Source organism: Rhinopithecus roxellana, chromosome 10 (genome assembly GCF_007565055.1).
Source record: "Rhinopithecus roxellana isolate Shanxi Qingling chromosome 10, ASM756505v1, whole genome shotgun sequence".
NCBI classification, from domain to species: Eukaryota; Metazoa; Chordata; class Mammalia; order Primates; family Cercopithecidae; genus Rhinopithecus; species Rhinopithecus roxellana.
The window spans coordinates 56,203,010-56,224,963 of NC_044558.1; the positions used below are offsets into that span (position 1 = coordinate 56,203,010).

Genomic DNA, 21,954 nt, shown 5'->3' on the forward strand with positions numbered 1-21,954 from the left:
TCTAAATGGATAATAAAATATCCAGTATGTTTCCAATTAGCCTTTTATCTGTTAAGCCTCAGGTAGTTGCTATTGGGGGAAACTGAGTCCCTTAGGAGCCCCCAGTGGTAGCAGAAGGTTTAGAGTTCAAGTGATTACAAGGAGCTGAGGGATTGAAGCGTGGAGGAAAAAGTCTAGCAGAAGTGAATAGAGGAGTAGAAATGGTAGGGTTTAAAGGGAGACATACCAAAGGATTCAAAGGTGCTGAAGGGAAGATTCAAGGTGGTAAGAAGAAGGAAGAGAGGAACTGATGGAAAAGGAGAAGTCTTAGAGGAGCCAGTTTGGGGAGATAGTAAGTTTCCCAAAGAGGTCAATGAAGTTCTAAATTATCCTTGGCAAAATCATGCCGACTGAAAGGAGGTAGGCAGATTCAGGGAAGCATAAAGTCTGCAGGAGTTTAAGAGGGGGATTTTAGTCAACTAAAAAGTTCCCATGAGAGAGACAGGATCAAATAGAGAAAACAAAGAGACCTCACAAAGAACCAGGAAAAAAAAAAAGTGTTCAGCCCAGGAGTCATGGAGTGCATCCTCACTTGAAACAAATGAGCTAAGAAGAATTTTCCAGCCCATGGCCAGGGCCAGAGCCAGGAGTCAGGAAAAGAATCATCCTTACTCCAAACAAAGAAGCAGTAAGAAAGACCTCCAGCCCCACAGTTATTTGAAACAATGAAGCCTGAGCCTCTAACATAATTTCTGCTTTCCTGGGACTCTAACCTAGCTTCTTACAAACAGAAAGCACAGAATCCTAATGCAACCTCCATCTGCAACTCTAACCCAGCTTCTAGAATACACACAGAATCTTAATAACAACCTGTCCTTGCTGATCATCAACATCATTCAGAGTAATGCTTCAAGAGTCTGACCCACCAATGGATCCCACCAATGGATCAATCAATCAGGAGTGAAGACAAAGCCTTCAAAGGTACACAATTAGAGTCCTAAGTGAGATGTCCAGGGTTCCAGTGATGAATCTGATCATAATCAAGTCAGTGAAAAAAACCAATATACCATGTCTTATTCATATATAATACATTGTGCAACTGTGCATTCAGGTGTCAAAGTCCTCTAGCCAATAACCACCAGGAGCACATCTGGATTGAAAAAGTTGGATTTCTTACTTGTTTGAATGGGAGAAAGCACACACCATGGGGAACTGAGAGAGGTGTCTTATTGTCAGGGTGTTTTGTATTTTAGGATTTGGGCTTCAGTCAAGAGATTTGAGGGAGGGATCAGGGAAGTGAGGCTAACCTCTGGATTGGATGCTGTCAGCAAATATGAACAATGCTAAGATTAGGTTTCTTGATAAACAGTATCTAAAAGGAGGGCAGACTACTGTGAAGCTTAACCTGTAATTCATAGTGAAGCAGCAATCACTGAATGAGAGAGAGGAATGTTTAGTATTCTAAGGTTTACACACTAACTCTGGTTTTGTCTGTGCTTAAAAAAAAAAAATATGCATTGGTTTTTCTTTTTACTCTCAATTCATCAGTCACTGAATGGCCTTGTCTGATGCTGGTGTCTTGTGAGATTGTGTCCAACAGGAAAACACCATTGCCTAACTGTGAGCATCCAGTCACCCTCTAACAACTCTGAAACTTGGCTGTGTCAAACCAGTACCCAGGTGTCAGGAGTTCCTTTCCTCTTTCTTACCACACGTGCTAAGTCATCACAGATAAGAAAAAAATTCTGTCAGTTGATAGGAGAGTTTGGTGGAATCAAACTGAACATTTGTATCTAGTAAATATTGATTAGTCTATCCATGTTAGAGAAATCTCTAGTCTTTAGTATTAAGCACAAAACTAGTGTCTTACTTAAAAAAGAAACAAGTAGGAAATCTAGTTATTAGTAGGAGCACAAGGAAGTATTAGGTAAAATCTGAAGTGTCTGTCACTTGGATTGTCTAAACATTGGACAACAACCCCATAGTCCCTAAGAAATACCACTTTTATGTTGCTCATAGTTATTTTTTATTTGAAAGAAAATAAACTGATTAAGATAAAGGAGATATAGTAGGCAAGGTAAGTAGTTGGATGAAATCACAGGAAGCGTGAATAGTTGTGACCAATTGCAGAAGACTCAAGCTGATTCCATCTCAGGGAAAAATTTTGCCATTCAGGAGATCCCGAAGCCATTTGGGTAAATCTGCAAGAGAAAAAAATATTGTCAAGAGGCTTCCACAAAGGATGAAGAATGTGGATTTATTCTTCAGAATCTGAGGGAACTAACAAGTGTCAAATGTCAACTAAACTCAGGGGATTCGAAAGGAACATGGGATTATAATTATGGGAAGATAAACAACCAATTCCTGTCCTTAAAGTGAAAGAGATCAAACACACTCACACATTCCTCAGCCCTGGGCCCAACACAAACACATTCCTCCATATATCTCAACTTCCTGAGCCCAGCACAAACACAAACACATTCCTCCATATATCTCAACTTTGGAAAAAACACCACCTGGAGAGTCCCCTGATAAAGGTCATGAGTGTTTGAAAGAATAACTGAAACTCCCAGAAGGCGGGAACCAATCATAAATGGCCAAATCGCCTTGTTCAAATGTCAGCCAATCCCAAACCTGTATTGCATAAAATCCCCTGTGACTCTGTGCCTGTTTTCTGCTGGCTATATAACGCTGTCTCAGACCCAGCCGGGGGCTCTCGAACAGTTTTTGGTCGGGAGTCCAGGTTTGAACTTGTATTAAAGATCCCTGCTGTTTGGCTTTGACTCTGGACTCTGGTGGTCTTCTTTGGGGAATTAAAGGACTGGGGCACAACAAAAGATTTTGGAAATATAGCCCTAGACAGAAGCCCAGGTAGGTTGGAACTTTAGAGAGAACTAGAAGAAAGTCAATATGTATGAGTTTTCCTATAATATGGCACAGAGATCCAGCCTTCTTCTGATAAGAAAGAAAAGCCATTTTCTCACTCATAGTCTACTCTACAGATTATTGACAGAGTTCCAAGCACTAACCCAGACATGAAAAAGTATAAAGCAATATTTAAAGATTTCTTAGGGACTTTGATTGTATGCGTGCAATTTGAACCCTTTTTCTTTCTGCCCGTGTGCTCAAAGGAAAGTTTCTCATTGTAACTCTCCATTTGTTTGAATGCAATTTCCTTTTTCTTTCTGCCTGTGTAATCAAAGGAAAGTTTCTCATTGCAAGGCTTCCATTTCCTCATCTTTAAAATGTTTATTTCATAGAATGACTGTGATATTTAAATTATAATATATATGTAAATTTTATGACACAGTTCCTGGCATATGTTCAGATTGAACAAATGTTGTAATCAATACTACGTGAAAGTTAAAGTTCAAGAAAAAGTGAACCCAGAATAGGAGGAATATACACTGATCCTCAATGAATGTCCAAAACCCTAGAAATACCCTGAATAGCACTCAAAATAATCTGCCTCAAGAAAGATTGTAAAATCACTCCTTGTTATTTTCTATTTTGGGAAAATTCTCTAAAGGAAACAAAGATTTTACTAGATTACCTGATTTTTAAATTGCCTGATTTAGACACACACACACACACACACACACCCTACCTGATTTAAAAAATAGGTAAATAAGCAGTTACCTAGCTTCCTGGAGAAACTTATTTTGGTCTTTCCAATGATGTTTCTACTAAGGAAGAGTTTTCCTTAATAAATGCCAATATTTCAAGATCTGTTCAGGTAATATTGGTAACCTAGAAGTCAGGTAACCTCTTGACTCCTCTGGTATTTGTCTGTTGACTTGACTTAGAAAACTACAAGGAATTAGAGAACAATGTAAAGAAGAGGTCTCCCTGACCTCAAAAATAGGGTCTCTGTGAGAATAGAGAACCCAAGGAATCAAGGAGCCACATAAAGGAAGCACACAGATGGAGGAGTCTTGCTACCTCGAATGCCTTTACGAGCAGTGGTAGAAGCAGCGGTGGTTGCAGTGGTAGGAGCAGCAGTGGTTGTAGTGGTTGTAGCAGCGGTGGTTGTAGTGGTTGCAGCAGCAGTGGTTTCAGCTTCAGGGGCTTCATCACCATCAGGGCCAGCTGAAATTAGAAGGAAAAGCTCTAGGTGAGACTGACTCCTTCTGGAACAAAATTTATCCCACGCAGGGGTGAACATACATTCCTCCTCCTGAATTCATCTCTGCAAATCTGTCATCAGTTCTGTCTTATCTTTAGCCTACCTGCCCTCTTTCCTTATGCTTCACCTTTCCCTGTCCTGTCTTTGCTGGGACAGAAAGAATTTGGGATTTCCCTCCAAGGGCAGTGACACCAATTAAAGAGACAAGCAAGTACTTTGTCCCAGGTATGAGCACAAAAGAGCAAGACCATGAGTGTTCCTATTCACAGGGACTACTGCTCAGAAGCAATAAGGAAATCTCTAGTAGCCTGACATTCTGATGCCTTCCCACAGAATAACCTAAGACAGCATACATTCCAATGCAGCATGAATGAGTGTGAGTAAAGGGATGAACTCTAGAGGGAAGGAGGAGGCAGACTAAGAAGATGTATCTCATCTTGGAGTTATATCTCCTGTCTTAGAGTGCAGTAAGATATCTTCTATCAGGTTCTAGAATGAAAAGAGCCATATTTATCTCACCCTTTGTGACAACTTGGACTCTGTTTATTAGAGAAGTAATTGTGAGAGCCACATTAGATATAACAGGAGAAATTAGTACACTTCTGATAGTAATAAAAATGCCCCATCAATTACTATGTGTAAAAAGGGACTGGGTAAGAGTTATGAAAATTATCTCTCTCTCTAGACCTTACACCAGAGCTATTGATAAGAATCAAGAGTCAGACCCCACATTTGTGAGTTAAACCAACCTCAGCAAATAAGTAGCTCCACCTCCAAACCCACACTCTATCCATGCTGTCTCAGGCCTTATTTAAGAGAGAATATTTTTTAAATGGGGCTTCACATGGCAGGAAAAATATATGTGAAGTCTGACTAAAGCTAATGCCCTTGTGACCAAGATATGAAGGATAAAGACAGACCCCCTTAACTTATGCATGGGCACAACACACACACAGTACAGAATGTGAAGAACACTTTGGGAGAAGCCAAGAATGACTAAAGACTTTGGTCCACTGCTTTCATTTTCAGGTTAGAGAAGGGAAACAAACATCAGCCTGGGAATAAGGAATATACACCATTTCAAAGAGTAAAGCTTAGACCTCTTCTTCTACCTGACCCCTGCACTCCACATCCCACACACCACCCTCGCTTGTGATCCAAATGGACTTATTTTTATATCACTTCAAAATTACAGTATCTTCCTTCATTCTGAGACCCACTGGCCTCTTTTTGACACTGGCTATATATTCAGTCCTTCCATTTATTAAAGGCATCTCTCAAAAATTCTCAGGCTACAACATCAGACCTCATGCTCTTGTGCCTTCTGCTGAAAAACAAAGAATAATAAGTCCACATTTGTATAAGTCTATGGCCTAGATTTCAGATGTTCTAAGAATGTATAAGAAGTAAGCAGATTCACTATGTTTGTGGTGAATTTTAAAATCAGGAATATAGCTTTCACAGGCTTTTGCTTAGGATTCCTTACAACTGAGACTGTCCACATGGAAACTGGCTGTTTGACATGAGGCTGGAAGTGAAAAATGGTCATTGCGGGAAAGAGATGACATTCAGGTGCAGACTTACTAGCTGGATACGTGTCAGCTGGAGCAGATGTTGTTGGACTCTCTGAAAGAGAAGAAGGAAAAATAAGATGTTAACTGAATACCAGTTTGGAGGATGGAGGTAAGAGAGAATATGGATAATATTTCAGACTTTACAATGGAAGACCCTCAGTCCTTGGTGTACCAGTTGAGGCAGAACCAGTGCACAGATAAGATAAGAAAACAAATAAAAACCTAATATGTGGTCATTTTTCCTTTCCTGAAATAAATCTCTGATTTATTAAACATATTTTACTAACAGTAACAATAAACTTGGGTTCCAAGGTATTATTGAATTAAGATCGGACTCAATTAAGAAGAGCCTAAGGATAGTCCTCTCCATCTTGAACGGTCAGTCAAAATGGTAATAGAACAAGTTAGGAGAGAAGAGGTAAAAAAGCACATTCTAAGCAACCACATCTTTAGAGGAGATATTTTATGTGTATTCCCACAAAACTTATGTTCAGATAAGTATCTTTACTTACGGGCAGAGACCAGAAAGGTGGAAACTCCCAAGAGTACGAGGACTGCTAAGAACTTCATAGTGGTGACCTGAAGATCAGGGAGCACAGACAAAAATGCTTCAAAGCCTAAGAGAAGGCAAGGCGCTGACTTCAGGATTCCACATCCTGACAATATATATGCAGAAGGCACCAATCAGGAGCTGTCAACCAGAGTCCAGGTTAGGTAATGCCAGGAAACGTTGGGACACAAACCACTGGAGAATCAACAGCACAGCCAGGGGCCCTTTGGAAAGGTTATAAAATTCAAATCATTGGTTCTGACTAAACAGGTTTCAAATCGAGTCTCTTATATTAAATATGCTCCAGGCAACTTCTCTTCCAGGCTTCCTCTTACATGTAAGGTATAGTGTCTCCATAATTACCAGCTCCTCTGACAGGTTGGAGATGCCTCATAACCAGCCTTCCTGAAATCTGGGGTGCTCTTTTCATAGATTCTAGGAGTCATACACTTACAGAGTGCTTAGCCCTCTGTCTCCCCCAAGGGGAATGATCAGGCTAGAGCAGCCTGATCCAAAGACCATCCTGTGTAACTCAGCCTGTGCATTCTTCAAGTCATGGCCTCCCTCCTGGACATGTAATTAGGTCATCTGACGCTGGTGCAGAGTGAGTCCAACACTGAATGATCTAAAGAACCAAATATGACCTTACTGGATTTAGCAACCATTGTGTAAAAATTCAAAATCAAGGAGTAAGTATACAGAATAAACTAACATTTGTTAATTCATGCATCCATTTAATCAATTTTTTCATTCAAAAAACATTCATTGAGCATTATTGTGTGCCAGACACAATGCTAGATGTTAGAAAAATAACAGTGAACAAAGCACACAAGAATTTTATTTCATACATGGTTTTGCAGGGATTCATACACTAAAAAAGTAAAGAAAGAGAAAATACCATGTATTATGTGTGAGGTGATAAGGCCTAATAAAAAAAAAAGAAAGCAGGAAGAAGAAAGGAGAGTCAGTTTAGAGATGGAAAATGGGGAGCAATTTTATATAAGGTGACTAAAAAAGGCATTACTGAATAGGTGATATTTGAACAGGGTCTTAAGGAGCTGAGGAATCAACAACGTGGTATGTTTGGACAATGCAACGGAAAGGAAATGGTCAGTCTGAAGGAAAGGAATGGTGAGTGCATGGCGAATATGATCATCCAGACCTCTCTGCAGTTGTTGAGTAGGGCCCAGCACTGCACCAAGTTACATCAATCTACTGGTCCTTTGTCATAATGGATCCAAGCTGCTAAGTAAAGACAGCAAGGGAGGAAAACAATCCACATTTACAGCACAACCAAGTGCTGGACCCAACCGAGGCCTCAAAGAGGGGTGATGAACACTTGGAATACCCAGAATCATAGGGAATTCTTACATTTTAAAGATTTCCCTTGCTTTAAAGTTCTTCTTGTTCATAAAAAGTATGCCTTTTTGGGTCATACCCTCATTGGAAGGATCTCTGTAACCTGGAACAGCATTGAACATCTATTTCTTCTTTTATTGGAAAGTCTGCCTGATAAGAGCAACCAGTCTACTTCCCAAAACATGCTAAGAGATCCTCATCAGATGAATGAAGAAAGGCAGAGGAAATTCCTGAGAGAGTGGTCTTCAACCTCGGAAAGGCAAGTCAATGCCCTTGTCTTGGGTAAACTCATTATCTCCCATGAGGCACAGAGTTGTCATAATATGGTGAGAGGTTAGCATAAAAAAACCTAAGAAAAAAACACATATTCTGAAGGAAAAGTGAAAGAGAGAAGTATTTAAAAGAGACAAAGAAGGAAGGAAGACTTAAAAATCAGGTACTATCTGATTATACCCTGTAGAAAATAAGCCCTGCAGTCACCCTCGTAAGGCCTCCCAACAAAACCGACACAAATTGAAGGGTCTTCTAGGAGATGGTTACTTATTGAGAGCCCACTGTGTCCCTCCACAGAGGCAGAGACCCACCAGACAGACTTAAGGCAATGACTGGCTTGCTAAAGAGAAAAGATTAAACATATGTATCAGTTAGGGTCCCCTCAAGAGATCAAAATCACACAGTGGATTAAACAGGAAAAGTGTGATACAAAGAATTTCTAAAGTTTGATAAATGAGTAGTTATAAGGAAGTTCTGTGAAACCCTAGGGTCGAGGGAGAATATCCAAGGAAAGACAACCATGGAAAGAGCCCTCCTCCCTGAAGCTGATATTCAGAACTCACTGGAGAAGCAGCCCTCTGGGTGGCAGAGAAGTGTGCTGGTTTGCCCAAGCTGAAACTGGTCTGCAGTTACTGGGGAAGCAGACAACCTGCAACCGGTGGCCTGAGTGTGCAGAGGACATGAAGGCTCAGGGTGTAGGGGAGCCCTGTGGGGCCTACAACAGTTTTGAGGCTTTATTTTTCTGAAGTTATTGGATTTTGATAATATTATAATGCTTCAAATTGTAGGTTTTTAATAGTATCACTTTAAGAGGGATCTAAAATTCAAGCAGAAACTATCATATGTGAGTATATAAAATATACTCAGATCTAACACCAAATTTGTTCATTAAAATGAACAGCATTATATATTATAGGGCATGTTATATTAAAATTAAACTGAGATCTTTCTAATATCTACAAATCATTCCATTTTGTAACATCTGTCAAATATTATGCAATATATTCTATATAAAATCATATATTGTATGTATAACCAAACCTTATCTCTCTATATATGTATACACTATATACTAGTAGATATGTAATTTTAAAAGTGAAATTCAATAGATGACATATCTCCAAAACTTTTTCCTACTGCTCTTTACCATTACAAGGTTATTTTTGCATTTTTTATAAAAATTAAAATAGTAAGTATATGTAAGTATACGCAAGAAAGTAAAAGTCTCTAGATGGACCAAAACAATGAGATAACTGCCATTTTTACTTGGTGATTATATATTTATGAAAATTTTATGCATATATTAACTTACACGTAGTTATTTATTCCTATTCCTTTATGCTTAATATTTTATACACTGCTATCATCAATATCAAAAAGCAAATGTTAAATAAATTTCCCTATATTCCTATTATAATAGGCAAATATAGGTAGATGCAAGTGACCATATATTTGTGTTTGTACACAAATTCTTTTAAAGTGCTGTACAAAATGGACTTCAATTATAAACCATTCTTTCTCCTTTTTGCACTCAACATACTTCTTGGAACTCTAACTCAGTCCCTATATATCTGTACCTTTCCTTTCAGTAACTTGGTTATATCATAATTTACTCTAGCATTACCTGCTTACAGGAATTCAAGTCGTTTGTATTCTTTTGCGATTATTAAATCATGAAGCCATTGATATACTTTTTAAAGTACCCTTATGTACAAAGTCTCTATGTGATAAATGTTCAGAGGTTTTTGAGTCACAATATATGTACACACTTAATTTGATATGTATTGCCAACAGCTTTCTCAAACAGTTCTAAAAATTAAAATAACAAAAACAAATACCAGGGCATATTTTTATGACCATTTCTGCAAGTAGTAAAGTTTATTTCGGTTGAATTTTGCCGGACTGTTATGCCACAAGCAATATTTGTTATGTTAATTTGCATTTCCCTGAGTGCAATAAGTTCGGGCTTACTGACAACTTGAATTTCCTCTTCCACGATTTACATACTGTAATCTTTTTATCTGTTACGTTTCCTGTGTTTATCCCTTTAAGGATTCTGAGTATATAAGAAATATTAACGTATTATCTTTTATAAAAATCAAAGAGTTTTCCAATCTATTTTAATTTTATTCACAATATACGATTAGAGCTTTTAAATTAAGTAGAACTATCATTTTCATTATAATTTCTACATTAAACAATTTGAAAAACACACAACTGGGTCATCTTATAACTGTGATGACTTAATATTCCTCCATACAAAAATCATATCTATTATTAATCCCCAGATTTACTCAAGGATTACAAACCTGCCCCTAATCATTACTGCACACTCTAATTTAGAGCATATCACAAAGGGAGACAGGCTCTCAGAGAAAGCAGCACAGAAGCCCCAACCTGAAAAAAGGTCTTCAGGGAGCATCAGGAACTTGGTCCAAAACCAGACTCCTCACTCCTCACCATATGCCACAGAGAAGTTGGAAGAACCTGCAGCAGCCCTGGCCTGGGATCATCAAGGACACACGGCTGAGTTTCAACAAAACAAGAATTAACTAGACACAGACTAACAATGGGTTCAGATACTGCATTTATTTAAAAAAAAAAAAAAAAAAGAATTGAGGTGAAGGGAAGTCCTAGGATGATGGGAGATGAAATAGGATTTGCTGTTAGGACCAAGGGTAATATGTCGTCCTGTGCTCATGCCAAGGGAGCTGGGGTATACACAGCGCTGTGCAGTGACTGTCTAGCATTAGAAACCTGAATGTGTGCCCCAAGCATGATATATAGACACAGCATGTTTCTTCAATGCATGACCCGTAACTTCTGTCATACATTATTGCCATTCAATCTCAAATTAAATACATCTTCAGGCAACCTTCGATGCCTTCCAAACTAAAGTAATCCCCAAAGTTATCATTACATAATTTGATTCTATTCTTATCATAATACCCATTATTGCCTGATATTTGCTTGTCTCTTTCTTTCTTTGCTCTTTGTGTTTTGTTTTGTTTTGTTGTTTTGTTTTGTTGAGATGGAGTTTCGCTCTTGTTGCCCATGTTGGAGTGCAATGGCATGATCTTGGCTCACTGCAACTTCTGCCTCTCGGGTTCAAGCAATTCTTCTGCCTTAGCCTCCCAAGTAGCTGGGATTACAGGCGTACAACACCATGACTGGCTAATTTCCTATCTTTAGTAGAGACAGAGTTTCACCATGTTGGTCAGGCTGGTCTTGAACTCCTGACCTCAGGTGATCCACCCACCTCATCCTCCCAAAGTGCTGGGATTACAGGCATGAGCCACCGTGCCCAGTCTTTCTTTGCTTGTCAGTTTTCTGCCTCCCTCTCAGTAAATAAGCTCTAAGAGACAGAAGGGGAAAAGAGGTTCTTTGCTCAACACTGTTTCACAATACTTAGAAGAGTGCCAAGCACTTGGTTAGTTCTTGATACATGAGAGTTAACTAGAGGGAAAGAAAGAAGGAAGGAAGTCAGACAGGCTGAAAGAAGCAAGACAAATTCGTATGATAAGCTTAAAATGAAAAGGGATGGCTTTTCATGAAGTATTGAGGAGGGAGCATAGGTCTAGGAAAAGGACTAAGCAGGATGTGGATGATATCTTGGAAGGTAGAACCTCAGGCTGTGAAAGGGTAGGCAGGCAGGAAAACTATAAACAGAATTAGCTAAATAAAACTCAAATACTGTTTAGGTACAGGAATGTTTTGTTATCTGAAAGATCTCATAGTCCCAGAAATCTGGAAATAAACAGTTACACAGCAAAAACAGCATACACCTAAAGCTGAAGGTACAAGTTACCTACACAAATGAGCATAGTCATTTTCAGTCACCCTAATAGACCTCACAGGCACTTCCTATGATGAAAGTCAAGGGAAGTTCTTTCCAGAGCTCTGTGTATCCTGATTCATTATTTTAACACCAGGAAAGATCTTTCCTAAACACAAATTCTCTCCACCACTGGCTCTTTGTAGTTAAGTAAAAGAACTTCCAGTCTTTCTCCTACTTCTCATTCTTTCCCCAGTCTTGGCTCATCCCACTCACTCCTTTATACCCATTTCCTATCATTGCCCTATCTTGCTCCCACTAATGTTGAAGGGCTGTCCCAAGCTGGAAACCCAAGAACAAACCACAAAATACTCTCCCATGAAGCGAAACAATCAGAAGAGTGATATTTCCATCTATTATTGAAATGGGAGAGTTCCCTGATCCCCTTCGCAGTACATGCGACAGGAATGTGGCTCACTCCTTAGGTTGCCTCCATACTCAAACCCCTAAGAGGAGCATGCAGACGGGCAAGTGCAGAGGCCATGGGGAGCACTTTTGGGATCTGGTCCCATGGCAGCATCTAGGGGTGGGTGTCTGTGGCTCCTGAAGCCCAAGAGGGTGTGTGTTACAATGTGCTCTTTCAGCTTTGCCATCTGCAGATGGCTTGTGTTAACCAGCTCAGTGGACCCTCTGCCTATGGCAAGCATAGAGGGCCAGTGTGACCATTTTCTGTATCCGAAGCTCTCGCCCAGTGTACCTGAAAAACTGGATCACGAAGGACAAGTGCAAGGTTTTATTGAGTGGTGAAGGTGGCTCCCAGTGAGATGGATGGTGAGCCGAAAGGGAGGATGGAATGGGAAGGTGGTCTTCCCCTGGAGTCAGGCCGCCAAGAGGCCAGACTCTTCTCTGACCACCTCCCCCCAACCCCGCCTGATTCCTCTGGGCATCCAGATATCCCTTCTTTCTCTGCCTCAGTTCCACCATCACTGGTCTGCTGCTGTACTGGTCTCTGCTGGTGTCTGTTGGTCTGTTCCTCTACTCCTCTCAATATTCAGTTGCTTTTGTCTGTGCCCGCTAAGGTCTGGTGTTTACATGAACACAAGATGGGGGATGTGGTGGGCCAGAGCAGTCCTGGAAAATGCAACATTTGGGTGTGAAAACAGGAGTGCCTGTTCTCATTTAGGTCTGCGGGGACAGGCCCAAGGGTAGAGCCCTCACCAGGAATGCTGCTGTTCTCTACCCAGCACTTCCCCACCCCACTCCTGTATCATTATCACTTCACTCTTCTTTCTGAGAACTTTCACACTCTTTCTTCCTCCTGTATTATTTGTTGCATTCTTTTCCTTTTTCTGAATTTGCAGCTCTTACTCTTTCTCTCTAAATGTCTCTCTGTCTCTCCGAATGTCTTTCTCATACTCAGTTTACCTATCAGTCAGATCATCTTTTACCCCATCTCAAGCTTTGCTAACACATTGCCTTTATTTTATTCAAATAAATGTTGTAAACTGTGCAATATGTGCAGGCTTCCACAATTCCCTATCTGAAAATCTGAAAATAATTACAGTCTGTGAATCTTCTCCCTAACACCTTGAGGAAATATCATTTCAAATACATTGTCAGCCCCACCCTGGAAAGACTTAGGAGAGCCTCCTTCTTTCTCCCCTTACCTCTCTCTACCATTGCACTCACCCTGTCAGTCTTTGATCATCACTTTACCCTTCTGGGCATTGACAACACTTGCAAGTCTCTTTCCTGACACTCTGATATGCTTAAGGGAGACTATTCCTCTAGCTAACCTCCATCTACCCTAACACTTACATTGTCGGTCTTCGACCATTGTACTTGCTGGATGTTTACTTTGCACACTGTGAAATATTTATTCAGAAACTTAGTCAAGTTTTTGGATCATTTTGGTAGTTTTTGCCTGGATGGGAATGCAAAACCTAACTCAAATTGTGAGAAATCATCCAACAAACTCCAAATGAGGAATATTTTGTTTATTTTAAAAAATGTATTCCTGAATGTCAATGTCTTAAAACATAAAAAAGCTACAAGTTTTTTTGCAGAATAAAGGAAACAAAAGAGACAAGGCAGTTAAATGCAGTATATGATCTTGAACCTGATTATGTACTGGAGAAAAACAATTTTATAAGGAAATTCACTGAATCAAAAATAACATCAGAAACACTTTTAGAGGAGAAAGTACGCATTGTACCCATGTTAAATGTACTAAAATTGAAAACTGTACTGTAGGTATGTAAGAAAATTTTGGCTAAAACATACACTAAATATTTAGCAGTACAGAAATTATAACAGCAGAACCAGTCCAGTCCAGCTCACTTTGTCAGTAACAAAATGTAACCAAATGATGAGTTGTTTTTGAGTGCAATGGCCCTCAAGTTGCAGATCACATAACCTGAGCATGCTCAGATGAACCAAGTGTACCCTACTGGTAACCCCAGAGTCAGCTGGAACAAAAAGGCCAACCACAAGCAGAATCTAAGTACTTGGTTTGAGAATGGGGACCAAATTATGAAGTGAAGGGTGCCTTGTTTTGTTGCAGAACAGACTTAAGAGACAGGAAGCCATCGTCACCTCTTTGCGTTAACCAATCAGATCACATCTTGTTGCACTTTCCTATCTCTCTCATTGTTATTCTCTGCCTATAAAATCTGCCCCAAGACCACAGGTCAGGGAGACAAATTTGAGTGTTACCGCCTGTCTCCTTGCCAGTCAACTCACTATAAAGGCCCTCCTTTTCTCAAAAGCTGGTGCTATAGTATTGACTGCTATATGCGTTGGGCAGAGAGCTCATTGCTCAGTAACAAAATATACATAATGAAAGTATCTGACTAAGAAAATGAACCATCTCCATTGTGTTAAGTACCTTGAGGTCATCATACTGAGGCAGTTCAAGCTGCAAGGAAAGGCCACGTGTAGGCATTCTGGTCGACAGTCCCAGCTGAGCTCAACCTTAATGTCATCTGAGACCAAGTACAAGAAATATGTCTGAAGGATCCTCCAAATGATTTCTACCTCCAGCCATTTAAATAGTCCCAAGTGTGCCTTATACATTGTCAAGAAGAGATAAGACATTCCTTCAGTGCCTTACCCAGATTCTTCACCCACAGTGTATGTGAGTCTATTAAAACAGTTTTTGTATAGTGTCATGATATTTTGCAGTGGCTTTTTTATGCAGAAATAAATGATCAAAATAATATTTGGCACCAAAATTGGGATGCTGTAATAACAAAAACATAAAACATGTAGCTTTGGCTTTGGACAAATTGCAAGAAAGAAGATGTAAAAGATATGAGGAGAAAATAGTCCAACACCTGACAAGACTAAAGCTTGTTGTTGAGGGCTTTAAGGAAATTGAGTAAGATGTTATTAAAGGCTGGGAGAAATTGGCAAAACTCTTGCCTAAAGAAAGGTAAAACATAAAAATATATCTAATGAACTGCTAGATCTAGATAAGGAGATTTCCTGACAAAATGTCAAAAGTGTCATCAGTTTCTCTTTTAGGTGCACGTCACCTAAAAGATGCTGTGCTAAGATCTCAGAAATTCTGTGTCACATAGTACCTTTCAGCTAGATCCTTAGGCTGTCTTAGGACTTTATAAATGTGTGTCATGGGTCATCCCTGTTAAGCATGAAGCCTCTAGGAATCATAAGGGCTTTGTTCCTCAACAACTTCTCGGGGCATCAAAAAAAATCTATCTAACAGAAACCTTAATTTGCATTGCCATAGATCTATTAAATAAATTAAATTCATAATACATTATCCTCCAATAAAAAAATCTGAGGCCCCATGTAGCTTCATCAAGACTTTCTACCTAAAATTTGAAAAGGAGAAAACATTCATCTTATCAAAATTCTTCCCAAATGTTGAAAAAATGATGGAAGACTTCAACATAATTTGATGACACCAGTATATCCTTGATGCCAAAGCCTCAAAAATATATTATAAGAAAGATAATTTGCAAAACATTCATTACTATAACCATAAAAGCAAAATTAATAAACAATAAATTACCAAATCCAGTGATAAATAGAAAGGTTAAGACTATATTATCTAATTCAATTTATTTCAAGAATGCAAGATAGGATCAATATTTGAAAATCAACGAATGTCAGTGTATCACTTTCCCATTTCTGCATAACAAATTACCACCAACTTAGTGCCTTCAAACAACACAAATGTATTATCTTACAGTTCTGGAGTCCAGAAGTCTGAAATGGGTCTCTCTGGGCCAAAATCAAAGGTTGCATTCTTTCTGAAGGCTCCATAGAAGAATCTATTTTCTTTCCTTCTACAGTTTCTGGAGGCTGCTCACATTACTTGCCTTGTGGGCCTTTTCTAAGCTCAGAGGCAGCAATGACTGTTTGAGTTTTTCTCATTCTTTATGACCCTGACCCTGACTTTCCTGTCTCCCTCTTCCACATTTAAAGGATCCTTGCAATTACACTATGCCTACCTGAATAATCCAGGATAATTTGCTCATTATATGTTCAGCTAATTAACAACTTTAACTTCATCTATGACCTTAATCACACCTTTCCATACCATCTAACATAAATGCAGATTTCGGGCATTAAAATGTGGACCGTCTTTGGGTTTTCAATATTCTGTCTATCAAAGATCTAATTAACAGAATTTTTAAACATCATAGGATTATCTTAATTGATGCAGAAAAGCATTTGATAAAATTCAATACCTATTCATTATTTTAAAGCTTTTACAAAAATATAAATAGAAAAGTATCATCCTAATTAAGAGCAAACATCATACTAATGACTGAAGTATCACAAGCATTCTCCTGGGACAACAATGGATACCATTTATAGTCCTGCATCATTTAATGATGGGAATGGGAATACATCCTGAGAAATATGTTATTAGGTGATTAGGTGATTTCATCATTGCACAAACATGTCAGAGTGTACTTACACAAATCTAGATATTATAACCTAGTACACACCTAAGCTATATAGTATAGCCTATTGATCCTAGGCTGCAAACCTATACAGCATGTTTCTACATTGAATACTGCAGGTTATTGTAAAACAGTGGGAATATTTGTGTATCTAAATGTAGCTAAACATATAAAAGATACAGTGAAAACAAGGTATTATAATCTTATGGGACCACCATCCTATATGTAACCTGTTGCTGACCAAAGCAGTGTTATATGGTGCATGACTGTATATCGATAATGTGCTAGAGATTCAAACAGGGCAATCAGGCAGGAAGTAGAAAAAAAGAAAAGATGAATAGAAAGAAATTATGAAAAGATAATTACTTATAGATGAAGCAATTGTGTTCATCGAACTTCTAAAACAATCTACAGAAAAACAATGAGAATTTAAAATCAACTATAAGATGTTGGTCAAAGGATACAAAGTTTCAGTTAGACAGGAAGAATAAGTTCAAGGATCTACTGTATAAAATGGTGACTATAACAATGTATGTATTTATGGCAACATGGATGAACCTGGAGGACATTATGCTTAGTGAAATAAACCAGGCACAGAAAGACAAATATTATCCTTGAAAAGTGCTGAGAGTACATTTTAAGGATTCTCATTACAAAAAAAAGTATATGAGGTAATGCATATGCTAATTAACTTGATTTAGCAATTCCCCAGTATAAATTTCAAAACATGTTGTACATGATAAACATAAACAATTTTTGTCAATTAAAAGTAAATAAATTTTAAACATAAAAATAAAATTGACCATAGCCACTTTCTATCTACAAGGTCAATATACAAAACTAAATTGTATTTATACATATATATGCGACAAACAACTAGAATTTTTAATGATATAATTTACAGTAACAGCAATGTAACCAAGTAAATAGCAATAAATACAGATGTTCAAAGCATCTCTGTAGGAACTAAGCAAAATAAATGGAGGGATAAAATACAAATGAACAGGAAAACTCAATATTATAAAGATGTAGTTCTCTCCAAAGTAATTTATAGATTGAAGGCAATTACATAAATTGTAGGGAATTTGTTTTTGGAAACTAATTAGTTGATTCTTTTCTATATTAAAATTCAAAGTCACATATAGCCAAGATAATCTTGAAGAAAAATTATAGAAATTGTTCTAATACTTGTATAGAATTATTAAGGCCTGTAACTGTAAAACTCCAAGAAGAAAACATAAGAGAAAGCCTGCTGGATGTTGATTATGGTGACAACTTTTTGGATATGATACCAAAAGTACAGGCAGCAAAAGCAAAAATAAATGGGACTACATCAAACCAAAAAGCTTCTGCATGGCAAGGGAAACAGTTGACAAAATGAAATGAAACCTAAGGACTTGTAAATCATATATCTGATAAAGGGTTAATATTCAAAATCAACAACTAAAAATACTAATAGTAATCTAATTAAAAAGTAGACAAAGGACCTGAATAGACATTTTTCCAAAGAACACAGACACATAACCAACAAGGATATGAAAAGCTGTTCAACATCATTCATTATCAGAAAAAATGCAAATCAAAGCCACAATGTGATATCACCTCCCACGTGGTGGAATGGCTATTATTGAAAAAAACAAAGTATAGCAGGGTTGGTGAGGATGTGGAGGAAAAGGAACATTTGTATACTGTTTGTGGGAATGTAAGTTGGTACAGCCATTATGGAAAACTGTATGGAGGTTTCTCAAAAACTTAAAAATATAACTACCATATGACCCAGCAATACATCTATGTATATACCCAAAGGAAATCAGCGTCTTATAGAGATATCTGTGCCTCTTCGTATGTTGATTGCAGCATCATTCTACAATACCCACGATATGAAAACAATCTAAGTGTCAGTTAATAAATGCATAAAGAAATTCTGATACAGACAGATAACTACATATATATGTATAGATAACTATATATATACACACACACATATATACACATATATACACACACACACACGTATATATTATTTAGGGTAAAAAAAAGAAGGAAACTCTTCCATTTTATGGCAACATGGATGAACCTGGAGGACATTATGCTTAGTGAAATAAACCAGGCACAGAAAGGCAAATATTATATGATCTCACTTACATGTGGAAGCTTAAAAATAATTGAACTCATAGAGGCAGAGAGCAGAATGGTGGATACCAGGGACACAGGAGTGAGAGAAAAGGGGAGATGCTGGTCAAATTGTACAGTTTCATCCCTGGGGAAGGTTTATGGTGTGGGGCAGTTTTGAGTTCTGAGCACAGACTACCTGGAAACTTGCTAGCTGCTACTAGTGGAATACTGCAGGTATGAGGCCTGCTTTGCCAAATGCATGGGAGCTGGGTGGGGTTTACTGTGAAATTCCTTGGTTATAAACAGCCTTAGTGTGTTGGCTTTCTCAAATACCAGCTGCAGTAATAATAAACTGGTCATGTAGACAGACTCAGGACCTCCTGCTTAGCCAGAGTGATGCAGACAATGGTGATAGCTGATGATACGAATAAGTTTCCTTCCAGAATGCTGTATTATTCTGCCTGCAGACACCGTAATGGACTGTGTCAGTTGGCCTCTAGCCAGGAGGTGGCGCTTGCAAAAGGTAGCAGTGGGATTGGTGCTTTCCTTATATTACCCAAGGGAGGTATTCTGGTGCCTCAGGCAATGAGCGGGGTAATAAAGTTCCCACAAGTTTCTGTCCTTTGCATTAAGTTACCAGGGCAGGTGGAGGGGAAAAGCCAGGTTATGGCTGGGTCAGGCAAGTCCCACACTCTGGTTATCCATATGTGGGTGTAAGCAGTGACCCCAGTGGGGATTGGAGGGCAGTTCTCTGGCTGCTGGCATAATGTTTACTCCCCACTCCCCACTCCCCATGTGGATTCTTTTGTGTGGCAGAGGCAGCTGTGCTCCTCCCTGGAACATGCCTGCTTTGCCAAATGCGTGGGAGCTGGGTGGGGTTTACTGCGAAGGACAGAAACTTGTGGGAACTTGATGACCCCGCTCATTGCCTGAGGCACCAAGTACCTCCCTTGGGTAATACAAGGAAAGCACCAATCCCACTGCTACCACCGCAGCTGGTGCTCTTTTGCAAGTGCCACCTCCTGGCTAGAGGTCAACTGACACAGTCCATGGGTGCACCTGTACACAGCCTTTCTGGAACACTTCAGGGTGACTACATCCCTACACAAGGAGTGTCCTCCAGGTTCAGGCTTCCACAATGAATATTCACAATCCCTCTCTACATGGAACATCAGCATTCCTGAAGATGGAAAGAGGTACCTGTCTGATCTAAACAGCTGAAACACTAGTCAGCAGTGTGACTGGGAAGCAAATAATTTTCCTGTGACTTGACAGGAGGATGAGGTGGCTCCCTCCCTACCTCCATGAAAAGACCTCAGTGCATTTCACTGAGACCTCCCCCAACTGCCTCTGTCAAGGCTGGGATCTCTGTCCACAATTGGATATTGCATTTACCCACCTGCTTTAGTCACAGCCAGTTGATACCCATGGACACCTCCTATACTGGCCAGAAGCCTGAACTGTTCAATCTAGTAAATAAAGTACTGGGGGAGAAAATTAATAAATAAATAAGTGCATACCACTGGAGAATGAGATAAGCTTCAAGACACACCCACCATTCCAATCCCACCCGCTCACACACCAAGCATATTGTACTACAACCAGTATCTGGGTAAGCATTATACAAAGACTCTCTATAACCAAGGAATTCCTACAGAGTCTTCATCTCTGAAAGCATCCAGAGCCAAATTAAGTTATAATAAACTGCAATGATAAGGTCACATCCTCAAGGAGAAAAAAATGTAAGAAAGCACACTAAAATTAAAAATAAATTTTAAAATAATTAGGAGAAATAGCCTACCCAAGGGAGAAGGAACTAGAAAAATAATTCTGGCAATATGACAAAACAGGGTTCTATAACCCATCCAGAAGATCACATTACCTCTTCAGCAATGAATCCAAACCAGTATGAAATCTTTGAGATGCCAGATAAAGAATTCAAAAGGTTGATTATGAAGCTACTCAAGGAAATACAAGAGAAAGGTGAAACTCAACATAAAGAAATTTAAAAAACAATTCAGGATAATAATGAAAAATTTTCTAAAGAAATAGATATCTTAAAGAAAAACAAATCAGAACTTCTGGAAATGAAAGACACATTTAGGGAATTACAAAGTGCAATGGAAAGTTTTAACAATAGACTAGACCAAAAAGAATTTTGAAACTCAAAGACAAGCCTTTTGAAGTAACTCAATCAGAAAAAATAAAGAAAAAAGAATATAAAGAAATGAACAAAAGCTCCAAGAAATATGGGATTATGTAAAACAGTCAAACCTAAGAATCATTTGTGCTCCTGAGGGAGAAGAAAAAGCAAAAAGTTTCAAAAACTTACTTGAGAGAATAATTGAGGAAAGCTTCCCTGGCCTTGCTAAAGATTTAAACATACAAATATAAGAAGCACAAAGAACACCTGTGGGATTCATGACAAAAAGACATTACCAAGACATACAGTCATCAGGCCATCTGAAGTCAATGTGAAAGAAGATATTCTAAGAGCAGTGAGAAAAAAGCATCAGATAACCTATAAGGGAAAACATATCAAACTAGCAGTAGACTTCTCAGCAGAATCCTTACAAACCAGAAAGGATTAGGGTCCTCTCTCTAGCCTCCTTAAATGATATAACTGTTAGCAAGGAACTCTGTATCAAGCAAAACTAAGTTTTATAAATGGAGAGAAATAGTCTTTTTCAGACAAGCAAATGCTGAGGGAGTTTGTCACTACCAGACCATTCCTACAAGAAATGCTAAAAGGAGTTCCCAATCTTGAAACAAAAGATGGATATGCACAAGAATAGAACCTCTTGAAAGCATAAAACTCACAGAGTCTATAAAACAATAATGCAATGAAGATAGCAAAGTATCAAGGTAACAATCAACATGATGACTGAAACTACTAGTTCACGTCTCAATGTTAAATACCTATATGAACGTAACTGAATGTAAATGGTCTAAACGCGCCACTTAAAAGATATGAATTGGCAGAATGTATTAAAAAATCACAAACCAAGTATCTTCTGTTTTCAAGAGATTCACCTAACATATAAACATTGATTGTTTTTGTTTTTGTTTTTGAGACAGAGTCTCACTCTGTCACCTAGGATGGATTGCAGTGCTGTGATCTTGGCTCACCATGCCCGGCTAATTTTTTGTATTTTTTTTTCAGTAGAGATGAGTTTTCACCATGTTAGTCAGGATGGTCTCGATCTCCTGACCTTGTGATCTGCCCGCCTCAGCTTCCCAAAGTGCTGGGATTACAGGCATGAGTC

At 38.7% G+C, this 21,954-nt stretch overlaps 1 protein-coding gene across 1 annotated transcript; it reads right to left on the reverse strand.

Moving 5' to 3' along the window:
* Positions 1-1,986: 1,986 nt before the first annotated feature.
* Positions 1,987-6,346, reverse strand: MUCL1 (mucin like 1). Its single transcript, XM_010365700.2, has 4 exons — positions 6,192-6,346; positions 5,690-5,731; positions 3,922-4,068; positions 1,987-2,180 (listed from the first exon to the last, which is right to left on the reverse strand). The coding sequence occupies exons 1-4, from the start codon at positions 6,247-6,249 to the stop codon at positions 2,131-2,133; spliced, it is 297 nt and encodes a 98-aa protein (XP_010364002.1). The 5' UTR covers positions 6,250-6,346; the 3' UTR covers positions 1,987-2,130.
* Between the last annotated feature and the right edge of the window lie 15,608 nt (positions 6,347-21,954).

What these genes read in the sequence shown, in the direction of transcription:
- MUCL1 (XM_010365700.2), bottom strand. Translation starts at nt 6,249, where the DNA reads ATGAAGTTCTTAGCAGTCCTCGTACTCTTGGGAGTTTCCACCTTTCTG. An exon ending in CACCTTTCTGGTCTCTGCCC is followed by an intron (nt 5,732 to 6,191) that starts GTAAGTAAAGAT and finishes CTTCTCTTTCAG; the next exon opens with AGAGTCCAACAACATCTGCT. An exon ending in TGCTCGTAAAGGCATTCGAG is followed by an intron (nt 2,181 to 3,921) that starts GTAGCAAGACTC and finishes TTTCTCTTGCAG; the next exon opens with ATTTACCCAAATGGCTTCGG.